The following is a 20,966-nucleotide window of genomic DNA, read 5'->3' on the forward strand; positions in this document are numbered from 1 at the left end:
CTATGTCATTATAGCACTTTAGTGCTATAGACCGTTTCATCGGGCGAGGAGGATAGGGCGCGCGGAGAGTATTTTTTCCTCTCTGGCTTGGGCGATCCGCCGCGGCGCTTCTTGAAAGTATTGCTGTCGCGTGCTGCAGAACGATTTCGAGATGTTTCAGATGGTACTTTGTTAAATTTTACACCATGTCCGTTCATATAAGGTCGTCAGGGAAGCCTTTCGGGGGATCGGTAACTACAGTAGGCGGAAATGTCTCTTAGGGGCGCAAAAATGTGAAGCGCTTTATCAGCCGCGGTGTACGCACATTATCAGTCGCGGTGTATGTATGTGTTGTGAACTATTTTGCTCCCCCCCCCATGTCGGTTTTAATTCAACAAAGAAAACCGGTGTCTCTGTATTAGCAGCATAAAATGGTAAATTTGCTCACTATCTGATCGCTTGGCGTAGGGAGTAAAACATAAAGCATAAGAGCGCATGCTCGTGTACGGCCAACCTAGCTAGGCAACCACGAAACATCTAAGCGGCAGGCGCTATCAAATATTTGTGATGCACCGGCATCGTTCTCGCGCATTTCAAGTCTAGCAGGCTTCAAATTACCATATGTCTACGCTAGCCTTCCTGCATGAGGCCGATGGCGCTGCTCAACACAGCGATCACTGCGGTTGGTGAACCAGCACGATACATATGTAAGCTGTGCGCTTCGGCATTGCCTTTTTCGCCTGCATACAGCCATAACATATGAGAGGGATCGCATAAAAAGAATGCGATGCCTACTTTTGAGGACAAAATTTCCGCAATATGTGTGAGTGCGTCGTAGAGAATGGAACGAACACAACCGAAAAAAAAAAATTGCGGTTGTCATCCACTTTCTTGAAAAAGCAAGATAAAAATTGGAGGACGCTTAAGCTTCGCCTTCAAGAGTGGAACGTGACAGCGTTCCCGTCAACCCGCCAAGGGGTGTAAGACAATGGGCTACGGCGCAGCGACTACGCGCCCCGCATCTGACGCGGTGAGCGTCGAGCAACGTACCGTTCGGCGCGGCAACGAAATGTGCGCCTGAGCAAGCGACGCACGCCTGAGCCTTAGAAAGAGCTCGTTTCTAAGGCAACACCGCATTCACTAGAGGCGCTTTTGTACCGCTTTGAAGCATCGAACTCGTGGCTCAGTGGTAACGTCTCCGTCTCACACTCCGGAGACCCTGGTTCGATTCCCACCCAGCCCGTCTTGGAAGTTGCTTTTTATTTATGAAGCGCCTGCCGTGATTTATCGCTCACGGCCAACGCCGCGGACGCCGACGACACCGGCTTTTCTGCGACACGAGCTCCTTAACGCTTTCGCGTTAAAACTGGCTAATGCCGCAGTAGGACCTCGCATAGTCACGTCGCAGAACGTTTATAAATATGTAACCGCTGATGCTGTATGCTGGGACCATGCGGTATATAGAACAAAGATATATGTAATCCAGCACCTACCATTGCTTAGGACGCTCGCGCAGTTCGTAAACAGTCCCTTTGCTGGACAAGCTTAATCCAGACTGTAAAGTATGCTGCTATTATTTGCCAAAACTATTTTATTCAGGGGCAGAAACCTCATCCATCAAACCAAGTAGTCACACAATGTAACCTGTAGTGAACAGTTTGAACGCTTGTCAAAGTATAACAGCACAACTCCTATCGTAGCAGAACGGTGCCCACGCTGTTACGATCGTCGCGTATGTTTCATGACTCCTAAACCGCAGCTTAGGAATAGAGGATAATACTGCAATAAGGTCACATTAGTGATTGGAACATTCAGAAATACACAATTGATCTCCGAGCCTGATTGTAGGCTCAAATATGCGCGCGCACGTCGCGCTGCGTGTTCCGTCCACCTCAACGCCAGCAGAAATTTCGGCCCTGACACCTTAAACCACTTCAGCACGTCTCACAGAACTGTTTACCACGTAGAAAACGCGCGTCATTCTAAACAGACCGCAGGACCGCGAAAACAAACGCCAGAACCTACCGCCGAGCGTATACCTGCCATGCAAAAAACCGCTTTCACCCAAGCCAGTATGGCGCTGCTCATAGGCGGCGCCACTGCGTTCACAATATGGCGGTGCCTACGAAAAAACGATCTATATGAAACAGGTGTTGAGAAAAGCTCTTGTTCGGTATTGCATGGCCAAAAGTACCCCCTAACCATGCACACTTCAACGACAAAATTTTCACCTATGAAGGCAAGAGTAAAAAGACAAAATTGCAACAGCTCATGCCCGTCAATAGTAGTACAGATCAAAATACTTCACACCGTTTTGCTAGCCTTCACTCGTCAGTTACTGCAAGATTCAAGCACCGCCTGTGTAGTTCCACTCCATACATTACCACAACTGATGCTGGGCCTACTAGTGCCCCTTCTGCAGCACTGGAGGTTCTCCAAAGCTCTGGAGACTAAGAAGATTTATCTACCACATATTCACCACCTTGTGAGGATTAGCAGCACTACTTAATTAAGATAGATAATGCTGTCTAGCAACACACGCAATGATGCGCAGAGAGGCTTTTAAACTACACAAACGAAGGTTGCCTTGGTGTTGCAGGTATCACATTTGCAAGAATTCAACGGAAGTTTTCTTTTCTGTCCCTAGAATTATGAGCCAAAGAAAGCAGCTTGCACAATACATGAAGCGAGGTTCTAATACAGCACGAGGTTTCTTCCCTGCGCATTACCCTTCTATGTGTGAAAAGCTCAGCCACCAGACGATGAAGCTTTATGGGAAAGCCGGTAGCAATTGCAGGCATCAGGCCCGCAAATGTCGAGAGCGCAATGAAAAGAAATGGAAGGGGGCTGGGGGTGACAACACAATAGAAGAGAACTTTGCTTAATGACAACTATAGCCCGAGTCATTCTTCATAGTAGTGGTAGCGTTTTCCAGTGGTGAAGTGGCAAACACTGCCATCAGCCCCTTCTACATGAACACACAGTACTACGTGCAATCAGTTCAGTTACCTATATCTTTTTTCCGTTTCCATGACTACGAAAGTGTCCTTCGTGCAATATTTTTGCAAACGCAATATTACTGCATACGTCCTTACAGAAATGGAATATGAAAGCGACAGTACCTTCTCTTATATTTGTGTATCTTGGTCAGGTGCTCTTTCATTGCCTGGAAACGGATAGAATGCAGCTGTTAGAAAAAAGGCACCGTCTGAGAAAAATAAGACATCCACCTTCTAGTTAACATTGTATGACACATAACAAACAATATTAAATCTTGAGCATACCACAATCTTGTCTTCCATGGCCTCCGTCACACCATCTGACTGGAGCCTCCTGTAAACCTGCAATGTACGAAGCTGTATCACATACTGGACGTAAAATCGTTCGCACTCTCGTTTTTCTTGCCTGCTTGCAACAGATGCGTTGCACGAAAATAGTAGTTGTGCCAGTGGAAAGAAACTGCATCACTCTTGGTTGGCGTTCATAGGAACATGCTTCTAGTTTGGTGCCAGCAAACCACAAGTGAAAATGGCTTACCGACTTGAGCTGGTGGTCCACATCAGCGTAGGCTGGCTGGTGCTTCGCTCGCACTATGGATCGCATGACCTGCCTACGGCGCAGGTCTTCTAAGAGATAAGACAGAGCGTCTAATTTCACCACATAGTCGTAAAGGCTCCGTGGGAGCGGATCTTGCAGAGCATTTAACATGGCCACCTACAACAGACATAACAAAAATAGGCAGCCAGCAGTAAGTCATGGGTACATCCCTTAAATCCAAGAAGCTGCAGCGAAGCTAAAGTTTCCTTTAATAGTAACTTGCACGATTATAGTTTCATGCAAATACAAAGTGAAAAGTCATCTAGTGTTTGAATGCTGCCAGAATTCATTGCAAGTTTAATATTTTAGAGATATAGTACTGTATAAACATCTCGGGTGCTACCTTGCATTTCCCCATTTTTGCTTTTGCACTACATGTGCCTATTAACTCAGCATCTAAGCATACAATATGTACAGTGCACTTACATAATTATGTAACCTGCAAAAATGAGCTGCCTTCGAATGCCTGGCGAAAAAACTCAGTGTGACATCAGACGGATGCTTCGGTGATGCGGAATATGAACACCTGTTATAATGTCAAACTTATGTAAGTGGAGCATTTTGTGGGTTTCATCAACTGCTTGCATATGCACACAGAATGTACAGAAGCCTGAATAATGTAGCACTGTTTTCAAAGCTACTGTGGGCCATCATGTTTCTATGTGTGTCTTTATTAAAGCTGGTCAGCTACACAGTTATCAAAGTCTTGACATGCAGACAAGAACATTGAGATTTGCATGGAAGCTGAGTAGTCACAGCATCTCCAGTTTAGTTTAGATACAGACTGACGTTGCACCAGTGCAATAAACCTGCAACAAAGTCAAAGCTTGAGTTCTCTGTTCACACAGTATGCAAAGCGGATAAATGAATATATTTTGCCATCGCATAAGGCCCAGAGATGCAAAGAATGCACATCACATATTGCAACTAAACGCAGTAGGTTCTACGCCTCGTCCAGTTCTGTAATCTTACAGCCAAATACAGCTGAATACCGTGATAAAGAAGTTGCATCCAACATAAAAATACCTTTGTTATATCTAATATTTGTTATATTTGTTAATCGTTACATGCCGATATCAGTGAGCAAAATTCTACATTTATTTTGTGACATCCGTGTTCCTTGTATTGAGGTCTGACTGTGCTACATTCACTGAAGCCCTTTCCAGCAACTTGATTGTGGCACCAACTGCAGATGCGAACAAAACAGTGATAATGAGATGCCTCATACTACTTAGTAGTTAGCTCGGTCTTCTTTTCGGAAGACAGCTATCAGTTGTGACATTAGCTGTCCTGCATAGGAGCACCAACCTCTTTATCCATTTCAACGACTGGACGCTTGAGGTATGGCTGAAGCATGGGCCTCAGCTTGCATTGGGTGTCAGCGAGTGACAAGGTCTTGGTGACCGCACACACAAAGCCGACTGTGTTCTGTCGGATCCAGAGGTTCTGGAAAAAGAAAAGGCCCATGATGGGAGAGCTCTTAATGTTAGTTACAGTACACTCTCTGCCAATATGAAAAGGAAATTTTACGCATTCAAAGAGCCATTCTTGCAAATGCGCAAGTCAGAGCCTCACTCACTGATGTTCGTTATGTTGTGTCTTATGTGTTACGTTGTTGAAGGATCCCATAGAACGTTTCCTCATTACATGCACACACAACGAAAATCACTGGCTTTGAAAACAAATCCGGTGTTCCATATTATATTGGTGAAGAGAGTACATGCCTCCGGCAACTGTTTTTGCGACCATGACAAAAAATTTTGATGCAAGCAGCTATGGAAACAAAAATGGTGTCTCAAGATCACACAGTTTGGTCTGCCTGTTGAAATATTGACAAAGTAAGAAGACCTTATCATTCTTGCTGTGCGCTCTTGTGTCTGCAGCGACTTTGTGGACAATTGGTAAAAAGTGTTGCTGGCTGATCTTGATAGTACTATTCAAATCAACTCATTATTACACACACTCCGGAAGTGCCCCCAATGCAAACAAGTTTCTTGTAAAAAAATGTTTCTCTGAGCTCTTCACTAAATTAGTAATCCTGCAGACTCGCGATAAAGGCATGCGACAGACATAATGTTTTGCCGTTACTAACAGTGAAGTTGCACCAGTGCACTGAAGCTGCAACATGGTTCAACTGCAGCATGACAGTCATAGCTTGCATTCTCTGTACACATAGCATGCAAAGCGGATAAATCTATCAGCCTAGGGTGGCTACGCTGATCGGAAGAAGCAATGCAGGGCGTAGTGAAAGCAAAAATGTTTCTGCTAACTCACAGGATGGTAGAGAAGGGGAATGGTCTCGGCCGTGAGCTCGTAGAGCATTTGCTTCCTGAAGAGTCCCATCTCAGCAAGCTCAGTGAGAGCCTTGAGTGCTTTGCTGATGATAAACTCCTCTGTGTCTGCAAGGCCCTGAAAAGGTAAAACACACAAAAGAATGAGCATTATTCTAGAGTGAAATATTCAAAATACAGCATACTTGAACCAAAGCTACACTTACAAGTCAGATAAGAAAACCCTTTTCTAATTTTGAATAACAAACCTTATCGACGTAGAGATTCTAAAAGGAGTCAATATATGCTTCATTACGAGGATTGTCTAGCCAAATTAGACAAAACTGCACCACTTGGACCGACGGTAACAATGTTTACACAGTAGCAATAGTTGTCATTATGAAAAACAACATACTCTTACATTATGTCATCATCATCCAAAACCACTTGATTACACCAGTGAGACCATGACATAATCAGCGGTGCTGGATGCTGTATTGAAAAGCTAGCTGGCATCCCATGCACCAATTTGTAGCTCAAAAAGAAACAGTGAATACTACTGGACACGACACAAGGTGCAGTGAGCACAAACACATGCTCTCTGTTCATTGTTGTATCTTGTCTCAACTCTTTGTTAATCATTCTGGTAAACCGTGCATTTAACACATGAATCAGCCCAAAACGAAATCTTGTCGTTTAAAGAGTATAGCAAACCTGTTGCAAGAGAGGTTTCAAAATAGGCGAGCACTGCCATCCAACATAAGCTGCGACGCCAACAATACTGTCGAAGAATGAAGCTCTTAAATGTCGATCCTCCTGAAAATGAGGAAAAGTTTCATCAGACATTGGGCATACTAATAAATGCATGCACTGTATGGGAGTGCAGTTGTGTGCCCACAGATGGATCTGCGTAATAGGGGTGACACATACCTTGTCATTCAAAAATGTGATCATGTGAGACAGTAGGACATCATTCGCTGTAACAGACAATAGGAAAGGCATTTCACAATTCGAATGATGCACTCACCATTGCCATCATGCCTTTGTGATAGAACACGAACTCTGAATGGCTGCACGTCTACAAAACGCACATAAGGGAAACAGAACATGCTACTATTGCGAAGGTGCCAACCTTTTTGCCGGCCAAAGAACAAGCACAGCCGTGTGATGCCTTTTTCCAGCAGCATCTGCTTGACTATGTTGTTGGAATCACTCAGCAGAGTCGACACCATCTGCTGAACCATTTGCTGAAGGGCTTGGAGCTCAGAATCATATGAACCCTGGCAAAATAACAAGTCATCAGTGAATAGCATTGCAACCTAGCTATGCAACAATTACACCCATCAATTTGTTTTACAAGGGTGCTGGCACCAAGACTAGCATTCGAGCCTCTCTGGTCTTTTTTTTTTTAATTGCAGGTCTTTTTCTGCTAAGTAGCTTTGGTATCCAAGTGCCAGGCACTCAATATGACGTCACAAGCCCCCAAACAAGCGACGATATGGCTGCGATTTCGTAGTGATGTCTTTCGCTCAATCCTGTGCCACTCTTATCATCTGTTTACAAACAACTTATGACACTGATAATGCAGGCAGAGCATCACTCTGACCACGGACAAAGCATGAAAAGGAAGAGCGTTGGAAAAGGCATCACTACAAAAGCTCAGCCCTGGTCTGCTTTGACTATGTCATTCTCAAAAACAAAAATGCACGAATGCCTGTTCCCCAAATGCCCCTGTAAGTCACACTGCAAGCATTTTTGTGTCCAGTGCAAATCTCAACAGCCAATTTCGTGTGGCTCACAAATTTTCTGAACCTGCCTTTAGAAGTCACATTGCTGATGAAGATACACGTACAAAAACAATAAAATACCAGACTGTAAATCATTACTGTACATTTGTTATTTCTGCATGGTATTTCTGCACATACAGCACACTACAACAATTGCAATCACGAATTTTCATTCTGGTACTTTTTAGCCTGCAGTGTATCCTTTGCTTCCCCCTCTTTCTTTTACATTAACAAAAAAACACATAATTTACTGCTCACCTGGTGGTGATGTTGAGCCTGCACAGTTGGCTCGACATTTGTGCCATCCGGAGAAGACACCTCGTGCTGAGTGCTCATGTCCAGAAACCTGTTTTGTTTTTACATGTAGACAGAACCACATTATAATTAACACCACAGAAGCTAAATAGGTAATACGCTACGAGAGCTGTGATTTGAGACTTTAAAAAACGGTGAGACAAGTGAGACAATTTATTTCCCTGCACAGCTAAAGTGAGACGAACATGCTTTCTCTGGCTGCTTAATCTGGCATTACTTTCTATAACTTTCAGGCAAAAAAGTTGGTTCAGGATTGATCAGAACCTGTTGTGGGATCCTTTTTTCTCTGTTATTTCTAATCTTTCCCTCACAATGTGAGCAATCACTGCTAGGCATTGCTCTTGCGTTGTGCCTAAAGATGTAGAAGTACTGTATTTATTCGAATATAGGGCAAGTTCTTTTTTTTGCCAGAATCTTTAGCCTCGAAGTCACCCCTACCCCCCCCCCCCCCCCCCGCCATATGTGCAAATTTTGCCTTTAGGTATGGCTTTACGGCAGCGCGCGCCGCAATGCCATGAAGACATACTATAAGGCAATATTTTCTTGGGTCCTCCAACTGGCACCCTCGCCTTCCAATCGTCACCGCCTTATAATAGAATAAATATGGTACTTATGACAATTTTGATGCATTATTAGAAAACTGCTACTGTTAATGCAACACTTAAAATTCTACAAGGACAACTAACCATTCAGAATTCAATGACCAATGACAGAAAGAAGAGTTCTTAGAATCTCAGTTCTCTCTAATATCACACATCAATAAGCAAATTTAGATGACCCTGGGGAAATACTTTTTTAAATCAGTCATAAACTTAAAAAGCCCCACCAGACAGCACTGGTACGTAAGCAACACAAGGAGTGCAGCACAAACCTGAGCGCAGTCTCAGCCAAGAGCGCAATGTTTTCTGCAAGTGCCATTCGCACTATCACAGCGCTGTCCAATGTGACATGCATCTGCAAGGAAACAGCACGACATTACTGCAAAAGCAGAGAGCTGTGTCAATATGGAGTTTGTGGTAAGTGCATGAAGTTGTAATCAACATGGAAAGCAGCCGACACAACAGGGCAAGAAAGACACACGGGACACAGATATCAGTGTTTTGTCTTTCTCCGCTTGACATGCTGGTAAGAGAAAACTTACCAAGTTTGGCAGGATGTACTCCGGAAACACATTCGCATCACTGAAAATAAAAACAGGCGTTCGTCAGCATCGTCATGGCGATTATGCCACAGCGGCAGCATTACCTCCTTGGCAGGGTGTCAATCGGTGTCAGGCAGGTTGTGAGCGTTTCCACAGCTGCAGCCCGCACTCGCGGGTACTTGTCATTGATGAGGTACAGCTGAAACATGGGGGGGAAAAGTTGCACAACTGCACTGTGCTATGTTCTAAATGCAACAGTACCACCCCTCCTCCTCCCCCCAACAACCCCCACTTGCCTCACAAACCAAACACAATTTTTTCTCAAGCAGTGTCACTGCTGCTTCTCTTCAATGACGTTATGTCGGAAAGAACCTCGTTACAGGCAAGAGGCAACAACTGCAGTGCCATAATGAAAGAGGAGCAGACATTATCCTTATGTTTACATTCACACCACAGACATCATGTGAGTTTTTTATAGAAACAATGTAAGTTGGACTACAACAGATTCAGGAAATGTGCAATGCTAAACAGCACTTTCATACTGCAAATAGGATGCTTCCCAAATCCAAGTAAACTGTCTAATTTGTTTTTTTACACGAAGTAACTGATAGCTAAGCCTATCAGAATAAAAATTAGCACTGCGTTCTTATTGCCATAAACAATAATGCCACCTTTTAAGTCCAACCTGATGGGACCCCAAAAACATATTTGTTAAATCTCAACTTCGACACATAAGTGCACTGAACATATGGGAAGCTAAACAAAGGCACTCAAACTCTTCCACTTATTAGACAAGTTATTTTAGGAGGTTTGGAGGGAGCCCTAATTAATATGTGATGAAGCCCATGAGGGTAGGCCTGACACAAATTTTTCTAGGTAATGTCACCTGGAATTTTCTAGGTAATGTCACCTGATCACCTGGAAGGTGATTCTAGGAACATTTAGACCACACATTGCACACCCAATCGTTTATCTGTTGTACGAGAGGCCGAACACCCTACCATGTACGGAAGCAGCCGGTCGAGGATTATGTCACTGCTCAGTCTTGGGCAGAGCTCGCGGATGAGCTCGAGTGCCTGGAGCTTTGCTGAGCAGTGCTTGAGGCTACGTAGGCAAGAAGTGAGAACGGCCACCACAATGCAGAGACCGTCGGATCCAGCCGGGAGCGGTGACAAGGTGGATGGTGGAACATGGTCACCCTCGCAGCCGACCGAAGTTCCGCTGGACTGTGCCCCTTTTGGAAGCACGAGCGAGTACAGGATGGCATGGATGTCTACCCGGAGCCTGCACAGTGCAATAATCCCCATCCCTTGTGCAATGTAATCCTCATTGAACAAAACAATACGCTGATAAATGCATATATCCAAGCAACATATATGACCAGTACACTGTCATGGGCTGAAACAACACCTCGTTCTGGTTGGCTCACAAACTACCAGAACTGGCGGCTTGTTTTGCCACACTGTACACATCTAGTTTGCCTGCCTTACATTACACTTTTAATGACGGCGCAATAAACAACATGCCTATATACTATTGGGTTTCTTAAACCCTCAACTGTCGATGATGGGTTAACGTATCATGATAAAGATTGTACTACCTCGTAATTTTGACACATACATAAACACAGTGACACCTCGTTAAACCGTAGTTGGCCGGAGCTCTGAAAAAGTATGTACTAAACGGTAGTACTGCTTAATCGGAATAGCATGAGATCACCCACTTACCTGTCAAAAACGGAAATCAGAGAGAATGCGATGAAAGGGCAAACATGCAGTATTGCTTCACTTCACATGACAAAAGTCTGTTATTTTCGTTTGATGCCGCGGTGACCTCGCAGCGACGGCAGCAGCCTCAAACTTACTGACACTGCGAGCCAGCCATTCAGCCACTCCCTCTTCTTGGCAAACACTTGCATGGTAGATTCCTCGTTGGTGTTGCACATTCTCTGTGCACGGGCGCGGTAGCACTGCAGAAGCCGCAGGGTGCCTTTTTCATTGCAGGGTGCTGTTTTCATCGCGACAATTGCATTCATGAGGCTGACGTTTGTGGGGTCTCTCACACCCGTGCTCTTGGGACAAAGGAACGACAACACAGTAGTGCAAACAATCACAAGGGCATTTATTGCACCTTTCATAGATCAGTGCCTGCTAGCCGAGTTGCTACACACAAAACATGCCGATGGGCGCGCGACAAATCCAGAAGTCCGACTCACCGCGACCGGAAGCGAGCGAATATGTTCGCCCCATGCTGGATCCCAACGCCTGGTCCTTCGCGTGTATGGTCACGCGAATCGTGGCGCGTTCGAAGGCGGCCACGCGAGGCGGTCTCGCAGAAGCATCGGTCGGCAGCGTGCGGGATGTCCACGCCGCGCGCCGACCCGCCGGGGAAGAGGGTCGCTCCACGTGCGACACGGCACGTCCGTGCTGCTTGCTGTCTCGAACCCAAGAGAGACCGAGCGCCTTGTCTCCCGGCGCCCGAGTAACCCCGCAGCGGCGCGACGCTCGCGCCATCTCTCGCACCGCGCTTGTACCACTCCGACCGCCGCGGGCGCCAGGCCACGCGGCGGGCGAAGCCGCCCTGCAGGAGACGAGCCATGCGGGAAAACTAGATCTCAGGGGAGGCGTGAGAGTCACGCATCCCCACACGTTACACACAGCTTCTGCCATCGTTGGGGCTGAATCACCTGTGCCGTCACTTTCCGTATCGTCCTCAGCACTGTCGTTTGGCGAACGTTTGGCAACAACAGAGGCTACGATAGCAAAAAGTCTAACCTTGTAGCTGACATCTGTTCACGGTCACAGCAGCGCTGCCAAGCAGCTTCTTCGCATTCCAAATGCCACACACCGTAGTCAACGGCAGATCCTTGTCACGTGCCAGCGCCAACTTCTTCGTGCCACATGCGATAGCGCAAATGATGTCCAATTTTTCTTCTATGCCGAGCACTCGGTGTTTTTCATCTGAGCTTCAGCATGACGCAAGTCCTAGTTTGTACGACGCCACAACACTGGCACAGTGCCAAAATGATGTTGATGTTGATTAATAAAGGGAAAATGAGACATCTACGCAAACACAGATAAGTGCTACAAAGGAAACCCATATGGGTTCCTAAAAAAATAGCTTTGCAGTTGAAGAGAAATTCCTCCTGGTCCGGGACTCAAAACCGGGACCACCGCGTTTCATGGGCAGCCGCTCTACCTTCTGAGCTAACAAGGCAGCTAGGAGATGGCAGGCGAAGTCGAATTTATCAACAACTCAGAAGCAAAGGCAAGAGTTTGATGTAATAGTACTGCGGGAACCCACAAGCTGGAGAGATGTTGTGGCTTCATGCACAAATGCACAGGGCGCTTGGAGGCCCTTGTTCTGATCTCTGAGGCTTGTTGTTCTGCCGCTGCCCGATGGGGACGACGCACCGCCGTGATCGTGCAACGAAAAGTGGAAACACTATGTCTTAAATGATACGTACGCAATAAGCTGGCACGGTTTATGAAAGTACAAAAAATGCATTATGTTCAATGGCTGCTGAGTCACGGATTTGACATTACTAGTTTTAAAACGAAACTACTGCTTAAGCGAGTACGGTTTAACGATGTTTTACTGTAACATGCAACAATAACAGGCCAGAAAAAAATGAAGCCCCCATAGGTAGGCCTGACACGGATTATTTTAGGTAAAGTAATGACTCGGAATGTGACCCTAGGAACATTTAGACCATACGTTGTACACCCAATTATTTATCTGTTGTACGAGAGGTACACCCTACCATACACACCGTCTCTTGATATATTTTCCGACAAGAGCAATAAAGTCACTATAAGCATACCTGGTATCTTAATTTCTAGAAAAAGATTACAAAGTAAATGTAGGCTTTAAAAGAAATTCACAGTTCTGGGGTTAAGTTTTGCCAAAAGGTGGCACACTCTGGTGGAGCAACTGTCGATGTTTCCTGCGTGCAGCCAGTAATGTTCTCCTCTTTTGTTCCAGTGAAAACATAATTTTATTGTTTCTTTCATCTTCAGCAAGATCACAAGTGTGCTGCTGCACAACAGACGTAATAACTTGCAATTTTCAAATCAGTACTATTGTCTGAATGCCAGAACTCTCGTATGCCCCCTATGAAAACATCCAGCTATTTCACGAGCAGTGTTTTAGGAACACATCCACTCAACCACTTTTGAAATTTTCACAATATAAAACATCGTGGGAAACACTGAAAAAGGTGCATTCACTACACGACCACACAAAGGCACCAAGAGCAAATACAAGAATGCCCTACCATCCAACTTCTTTCTAAAGAACACGTTGCGCATACTATTCATTATTTTGGCAGCAAAGGTCCAATTAGAAGTGTCTCAATGTGTATTCAACACCTCTTAAATATTACAATTTTAATCAGTGCTGTTGTTATTGCGAAGCTACATCGGCGAGTGGAATTGTACACACAATGCCTGAATGGGACACAAAAGAAATTGCAGACTTGTGCAATTCATGCAAACTCTCACAGTGAAAGCCGAATGTGTGCTTCTAAGAAGCTGCTTTTATGCACCTGTTCCATGGTCATCACTCAACTCTCAACATCTTTGATGTTGGGATATCAAGGAGCATAATGGTACAATTGACTGATTCCCACTGCACTATGACTCAGTTTGCAGTGAAGTGAACCCTTCTAGAGTCTGCAGTCAGGAAAAGCCTGCCCCGAGTTGAATGTTTAGCTGCTCCTTGAGCAATAAGAGGAGCCACATGACTGGCATTCTGTTGTATTTCAATCTCCCTCCCAGCTCTAAGGCGAAAGTGTCACCGAATGCTCCCAGCAGGAGAGCGGTGCTCTGTATGTGTAGAGCGCTCAAAAGTGACCAGTCGAATGCACCATAAGAAAGCCTCACGCACCTGGCAACTTTCTCATCTGGCGACAGGGCAAGGGTGGCAAACTCCTTAATGTAGTCCCCTAGGAATGTGTAGAAATACTGCGGAAACACTCGGTCCCTCTGCTGGTCCAAGTACTGCTCGGCCGATAGCCGCAAGGTCGGATCCTTCTGCAGCATGTGCTGGATCATGTCCTGTCATGTGAAGAGGATGAAAGACATTCAAGGGCACGTTCATGGGCAACAATTGGTATCTGCAAGTCGTAATAAGCAAAGCTAACGACACACAAATCTAAATGTGCACTTATGGCAGGCCAACTCTCACATGGCTACCACAGTTGTTCTCGAACAAGGAGGAAACCCGGTGCATCACTAGAGTATCGACTAATTCAAAAGGACTTCCTGGGCAAGTTGGTGCTTAGATTTCATAGGTGCCACAAATAGGTATCATAGGTGTCATAGGCGCCACAAAGTATACCTGTGAAAGTATCGACTAAAGATCTTCGTGCTTGTTGAACACAGTGCCTATTAATGGGTACATCAGACAAAGCAGCCGTTACTACTTTGTGCTCGCTACTAATCAAATGCAATGTCTTGTTTACATAAATCATCTCTTCTTGGTACAAATATAACAAATGAATGTTATTCATGCACAATTGATGTTTCTGTTATATTTGCTGCATGGCTCAACATCACATTTGACCTGTCAGCGCAGTCCATCTATAGCAGGCCTTACATTGAATTTGTGGATTTAGATAAATTACGCATGGCTTAGGATGCTGACCAGTAGGCCATTTCCGAAGCACGTCTTTATTTATTTTTTTTTTCACATGGTTCAGTAAAGAGTCACCGCTGCTAAAGTGAAAATTAATTATTGTGACTGAGCCACAAAAGCAGGAAAAACAAATTTCTGCATGCAGGTTAATGCGCATACGTTACAACCAGGGAGGAGGGGATGTGCATTGCAGCGCAGAACATAAGGTGGTGATATTTAATAATTCATCATACAGCCCGGCAGCCAGCTGTCTGCCACATTTGTAGGATGTAGTGACGAATCTCAAAGCTTTTGGTGTGAATGTACCTGCAAGTATATAATGCAGCACCGGAGTGGAAGCTACATCTGACATCTGCCAATTATAAGCGTGATAATGTGAATGCGTTATTGTCAATGTGATTATCCTGCTTTAGGGATGTGAACCTACACCACATGCCCCTAGACATCAGTGTCGTCTGCAATGGAGCACGCCTTGTGCAGCTTCTGCTCCACTTCAGTGCAAGATTATTCTGAAGCAAGGCATAAGAGTTATTCCAATGACGCACAGTGGTGTCAAGTATCATGTGACAGCAATGTGACGTATCAAAGGAGGCTTCGTTTAAATGAAAACAAAAACTGACAAAAAAAGTGCACTTGCCCGAAGATCGACGTCATCAATCTTCTCCAGTATTTTTGCTGGGCTGTACTCCCCGCTTCGATAAGAAAGCAGCTGGGAGAAGTAGAAGGGAGGATGTCCCTCAGTGAACAGCTCAGTCAGGACGCAACTGTAACAGAAAGGTGGGAAATTCACATGGCACCTTCACGAAAAAAGAATGCACAGACACAAAACTGGAATGTGGAGACAGAACTGCGATACTTTTACAGCAAATTGATGCTGTCACAAAAAATTGTTATTTACGAAGTGGCCAGAGGAGAGTGAAAAATGGCAAAAAGCGTAGAATGTGCAGCATCAACAACAGCACTGCTGTGTAATAAATTTGTCTTAACCTCCATATAGGTTAATGCAACTCTTGGGTTTTCACGACTCAATTATCTACAAACAGCAAAAGATTTGGAAGGCTTATAAAGATTACTCAACATGCAGACCCAACACGAGCATTTTCAAAAACAAAAAAGGCCAGTGAAAAAGGCTCTCAGTCTAAACAACACGGTGAAGATTGTGCAGATGCCACCGAGAATGGAGCAGCACATTTGTGTGAGCACATATCCAGCAAAGTACATGGAATACACCCTGCAACTTACAACTCACTCTCGACATGTATGTGCTCTACCATCACAGTACACCTTCCTATTCCACACAGCATGTCTGACCTCGAGTAAATTTAGTTCCTTCATAATGCCATGTCTTGAACAAAGCTTCTGTGCGCACTGTCCATGTACACAGCAACAGATTTCATCTTTCTTGTTTGTTGAAGAAAAAAGTTGACAAAATGCACTGTGGAAATTGATTGAGTTTTATACTGCAAAGCTGCACAGCAAAAAAGCAGCTCAAAGAATAAAATCAAAATCAAGCTATGAGATGCCCCAAAAAACTCACAGGCTACGAGACGACGTAATTAATGGGTGACTTAGGATTATTTAGACCATCTAGGGTTCTTTAACGTACACCTATATTTAAGTACATGAGCATTTTCAAAGACAAGGTTTTCGTAGCTGACTTCAGATATGGTTGGCATATCTGGGATCTGGCTATCTTGTGACCACTTACAGAAAAAAAGAAACGGTTGGTTAGGCGACTTGCAGATGACGTATCAACATTAAAATGGTATCGAATGATCTCTAACCATGCCGAGAACACACATCAATAGTCAGCAACCTAGGATGCAATCAAAAAGGAGTATAATTAGCCATAAACACATTATAGGTGGGGTGGGATGTGGGTGCCTCTGCCATGCTGCCATCAGAAGTAGTCATACCCGAGTGAGAAGATGTCCATGGCTGGAGTCAGTTCGCCAGTACCGATGCCTTCCTCGGGCAAGTAGTGGCTCGAGTCAGGGTTGAGGGTCTTTACAAAGCGCTCAGGCGCAATGTTGCACGTCCTTCTCCGAGATGTGTCAAAGAAGTATGAAAAATCTGCTGGATTGTCCTACAGGTAGGGCAAGCGCAATTAAATCACCACAAGTTTTAGCATTCAGAGACAAAAGCACTTGTAAGTGCTGCCAGCATTCTCATACAAAAATAGAGCACTTCGAAAAGATCCTTTTATTTTTACCCTGTGCAATCAGTCACAACAACAAAACATCCAGCAACAGAGCGTTCATCTTCCCAAGCAGCCATCTCTCTGACATGTCATCTGACGAATCAAATGGTTTTGACACGTGTGTTTACCACTTGATACTGGCTTTTCATTAACAGGAACTGCCCACTCGAAAGTGCTAGTTTGACAACTTTCATTAGTGTGTTTAGAACAGTCGCATGCGAAGTGCACAACAGGGAAGCTGTCTTGCTGAGAAACCTGCATCTGTTTCCTTTTGTATCTTCGTGCTACAGTTGTGTGGATGAGTTCTTCCCTTTCACAAATTGGGAAGATGCTGAAATCTCTCGAGATAAAATGTAACGTTATGCACATTTTTTATGTACTTGCCCACCATTCTGTCCTTTTGCAAGAATAATCAGTGCATCAAGCACAGTAGGGTTGACAAAATGCAAATTCATTACATTCATTGGCACATAAATATGATGTAGATTTGCGCAGCCAAAGAAAATACAGGCAATTACCTTTATGCTAGCGGCAACCAGAGAATTATACAGGCATTTCTGGTGCCTCATGTGTGAAATCCCCCCACAGTGTTTCATGACATTTGCTAAGTTTAGTTGGAAAAACTGTGATAGCAAACTGCCAGATATGGTGGGTGCACACATAATCATTAATTTTTTAAGACAAAGAAAAGCAGTATTCTTACTTCTGGCAGGTATGTAGGCTTGAAGCTGGCAAAGTCTGTCAGAAGGACCCAATACCAGCCAGTTACCATGATGTTTTCTAGCTTTATGTCCCCATGGCATATCTGAGAAACAATGACACATTTATATCAGCAAGCAGTGATCAAGGTACAAGATTTGCCTTAACAAGTCAGCACAACAAAATCATAAAACCAATCTGCTTACCCCACGTTTGTGAGCTTCAGCTAGAGCATGAAGAAGTTGGAATGCAATCCAACGCTTCTCAATGGAATTCAGGAATGGCCGCGTGCTGATGCGATCATAGAGGTTATCTTTGATAAACTGACGAACCAGTAAGCCAGCCTTGTCCGTTTCCTAGAAAACGAGGCACACAGAATGGGGAATGTCAGCAGAAGAGACTTAGCAGAAACAAATTATATTGGACAGCAAACAGTGCGCCAGAGTACACCTGTCCCATTAGTTACATAAGCATTTGCAATAGCTACCAATACAATTTCAACAAAAACAGTTGGTCAAAAGGCACTGACTTAAGAAAATGCAACTGCTAACCGATAATCTATGTCAAAAAGTTATAGTTATGTTGTCTTAAGCCGACTAACACATTTGTGGAGGATTACATAATTACTTCACATTCATCACAACACTACATCACACAAAATTACTCGCAACGTCTAGAACTAGCAGCAGAAATTGCTCTTTAGTGGGTGGCACTTACAACAACTTTTTGAAAAGGGAGTGCATTTGGAACATCTGACAGAACTCGCCGTATCCCTAGAAAAGACAAAAGCATGAGAATGAATGTCAATCTGCAGTACACATGCGTGTCGACATAGTACGCCAGACTATCCACAAAAGTGCGAGAAGCTCACTTTCAAGCGTATCCTTGTGGGGAGCGAGTGGCAGCGAAGGGTCATGAATTGCAAAGACCTTCACAATGGCGAGACCCTCTCTGAAAAAATTATATTGTGGTTTTGTATAATGACTTAGTAGTGTGGGTGTGCAGCCCATCGAATTACGCAGAGCATGTGTACTGGCACTTACTTGCTTTTCACACGGGCGACTTTGAAGAACCTTGTGCTACCCAAACTGCAAGAATGTGTCAGAATACAGTCACAAGGACGGCAGTAATTCACTTTACATTCCGCACACAGCCTGTACTAACCCGCAGCAACTTTACCAATAATGCGGTGAAGTGTGAACCGATACTCCATTTAAACATAGCAGACAACGCTGCGCAAGCCGCACAAGAAGTGTGGCCACAGAGATTTCGCTTCAAACCTTTTGCACAGCAGTTCTCTTTTTTTTATCTACTATGTTTTCTATGAAGATATCGCTATTACAACTGGTGGATGCAAGTTAACATCAAGATGCCTGTTACTTTGCACATTTGTGATTCCAATATAGGTGACGCACTATATATCGGTTGTGAACGCAGGGGATACGCTGCGGCCGCTGGGTGAAGAATCGTTTCACTCCAATTATCTGGTGGTAAATCGGTTCAGATCTACGAGACCTCTTATGTGATAAATACATCATATTTCGCAACATAAAAGTATTAAGCTTAATTTTGTATTGAATTACATGGCACATACAAATGTAACTAACTTTCATATCCGGTGAACTCTTTTTAGATACCACAGCGTTGCCTGCTATGTATGAAACAGAGAATAGGATTTAGTGTTTCTGGCATCTATCTATTTTTTAATTGAATGTGCTTTTTATGTATTTGAAGAGATGATATTTGCTGTTTTGTGGCAGTCATACTTGTGTGGGAGCTTACCAGTGTTTTCTAGTAACTTTTCATTTTCAATTTCAGGCGTACCACTTCTTCTGTTGGCAATAGTTTACATGAAATTTTAACAACTTGTTCAACAGTCTCTGTGGTATGTCCAGGTAAGGTGAAATAATACAGCACCTTTCGTTCATTGACCAACAGTGTGCCGTAAACGTAAATAATGAAGCAGGAATAGTAGGGTTGAAATGAAAGTCATGACACGTGTTGGCATGTAGCAACATGATTACGGGTATCAGAGTGTGCTTAACTCTTGCATTATATTTTTTTGCTAAACACATGGGCAGCGTTAATGAAGTGTTTTATTTAAACCACTAGAAGTTGAGATCAATAATTTCACCTAATCTTGCGGCTTGACTGCAACTATTTTAAAAATGTAATGAGCATAAATGTAAGATTTGTATATGCTATACTCGTAGAAATTAAAGCCAATTGATTAAGCGCCAAATCTACAGTGCGCGCATCCATGCTATAGAACAACGTTTTTTTTTCTTTCTTCCTCCCCAGCCAAATGTACTGAAACACAGACTGTGCTATGGTTCGAACCAATTTCTCAACAGTTCGGCGGGTTTGTATTGTCGTTTTTCATTTTTTTTTTTCGGCGCGTCTAACTCGGTGCTTCCGTTACCGCTCGGTTTTAAGCGAAAGGGCCGAACCCTAGATATACGGTGTGGCGCGCAAATGCGCTTCGCGATAACACAACAAAAGACCTCGCGCCCGAGAATCGTGACAGCTCGAACACAGTCACGAAGCAGGTGTACACAATGTGCTCACTTTTTCTCGAAAGTGAAGTCCGGTAACTCGGTCAGGTAGTGTTCTACGGGGTAGATCTGCGACGGGGCGATGCCCGCAAGTTGATTGCCCATCGCGCATCTGCAAACACGCAGTGGTCACGTCAAGCATTGACCGCTTCCAACTTGCGGGGCACAATGGTCAACGCAATCGAAAAACACCTACGTGCGCGCGAAAGACCTCTGGAGCCTTTCGTCCACTCAGGCGGTGTGCCGCGTCGAATCTTATTTCTCCATCCTACGAGTTCTAGTTGGTCATAGACCACCCATCGTACCAGTTGCAATCACGGTAAACGGTCACACTAGTGAAAACAACGAGAAGCATCACAGAAAGTCAACACAGCTGATAAAGTGACCGAGCACAGGCGCGCAAGCGAAACAACAGGTAGCATAAAGTAAACCGCAGTTTCCCTCCTTGAGACTATTGTATTATGTGCTTAAAAAGACGTGTTAAAACGCACATATAATAAAAATAATTGTTTAATATTTTATGTTGCAGTTTACTTGCTTATTTTTTATGATTTTGCAGAATAATCTAGTTACTAAACTGTCTGTACTTCACTTGCCATCGTTTTAAGAATGGCCGCCGTTCCTGCGACCAGGTCGCAGGAGTGGAAAGGGGGGGGTAAGCGTTATAGTGCCCTGGTCGTACGAACGCTTAGGGCCCGAAAGCGTTAGGTTCACCCAAATAGACGCTGAATAATGGTTTGGCTTGGCTCCGTATATTATTTTTAAATAGGTGGCGCTAAAGCGATG

At 44.3% G+C, this 20,966-nt stretch overlaps 1 protein-coding gene across 1 annotated transcript in view; it reads right to left on the reverse strand.

Annotated features, from left to right (window-relative positions):
• The window catches only part of Vps15 (vacuolar protein sorting 15), a 37,522-nt gene extending 16,933 nt beyond the window's left edge, over positions 1–20,589 (reverse strand). The window contains exons 1-23 of the mRNA XM_075685181.1: positions 20,377–20,589; positions 20,194–20,292; positions 18,669–18,713; positions 18,497–18,576; positions 18,343–18,398; positions 17,832–17,981; positions 17,630–17,731; positions 16,643–16,812; positions 15,364–15,490; positions 13,977–14,146; positions 10,091–10,373; positions 9,194–9,288; positions 9,090–9,129; positions 8,820–8,902; positions 7,892–7,979; positions 6,979–7,126; positions 6,777–6,823; positions 6,561–6,662; positions 5,851–5,985; positions 4,885–5,022; positions 3,517–3,693; positions 3,264–3,320; positions 3,102–3,145 (exon numbers count right to left, since the gene is read on the reverse strand). Coding sequence (XP_075541296.1) covers positions 3,102–3,145; positions 3,264–3,320; positions 3,517–3,693; positions 4,885–5,022; positions 5,851–5,985; positions 6,561–6,662; positions 6,777–6,823; positions 6,979–7,126; positions 7,892–7,979; positions 8,820–8,902; positions 9,090–9,129; positions 9,194–9,288; positions 10,091–10,373; positions 13,977–14,146; positions 15,364–15,490; positions 16,643–16,812; positions 17,630–17,731; positions 17,832–17,981; positions 18,343–18,398; positions 18,497–18,576; positions 18,669–18,713; positions 20,194–20,285 — 2,429 coding nt within the window. The 5' untranslated portion in view covers positions 20,286–20,292; positions 20,377–20,589. The remainder of the gene's footprint in view (positions 1–3,101; positions 3,146–3,263; positions 3,321–3,516; positions 3,694–4,884; positions 5,023–5,850; positions 5,986–6,560; positions 6,663–6,776; positions 6,824–6,978; positions 7,127–7,891; positions 7,980–8,819; positions 8,903–9,089; positions 9,130–9,193; positions 9,289–10,090; positions 10,374–13,976; positions 14,147–15,363; positions 15,491–16,642; positions 16,813–17,629; positions 17,732–17,831; positions 17,982–18,342; positions 18,399–18,496; positions 18,577–18,668; positions 18,714–20,193; positions 20,293–20,376) is intronic.
• Between the last annotated feature and the right edge of the window lie 377 nt (positions 20,590–20,966).

The sequence above is a fragment of the Dermacentor variabilis genome, chromosome 3, assembly GCF_050947875.1.
Source record: "Dermacentor variabilis isolate Ectoservices chromosome 3, ASM5094787v1, whole genome shotgun sequence".
Lineage (NCBI taxonomy): Eukaryota > Metazoa > Arthropoda > Arachnida > Ixodida > Ixodidae > Dermacentor > Dermacentor variabilis.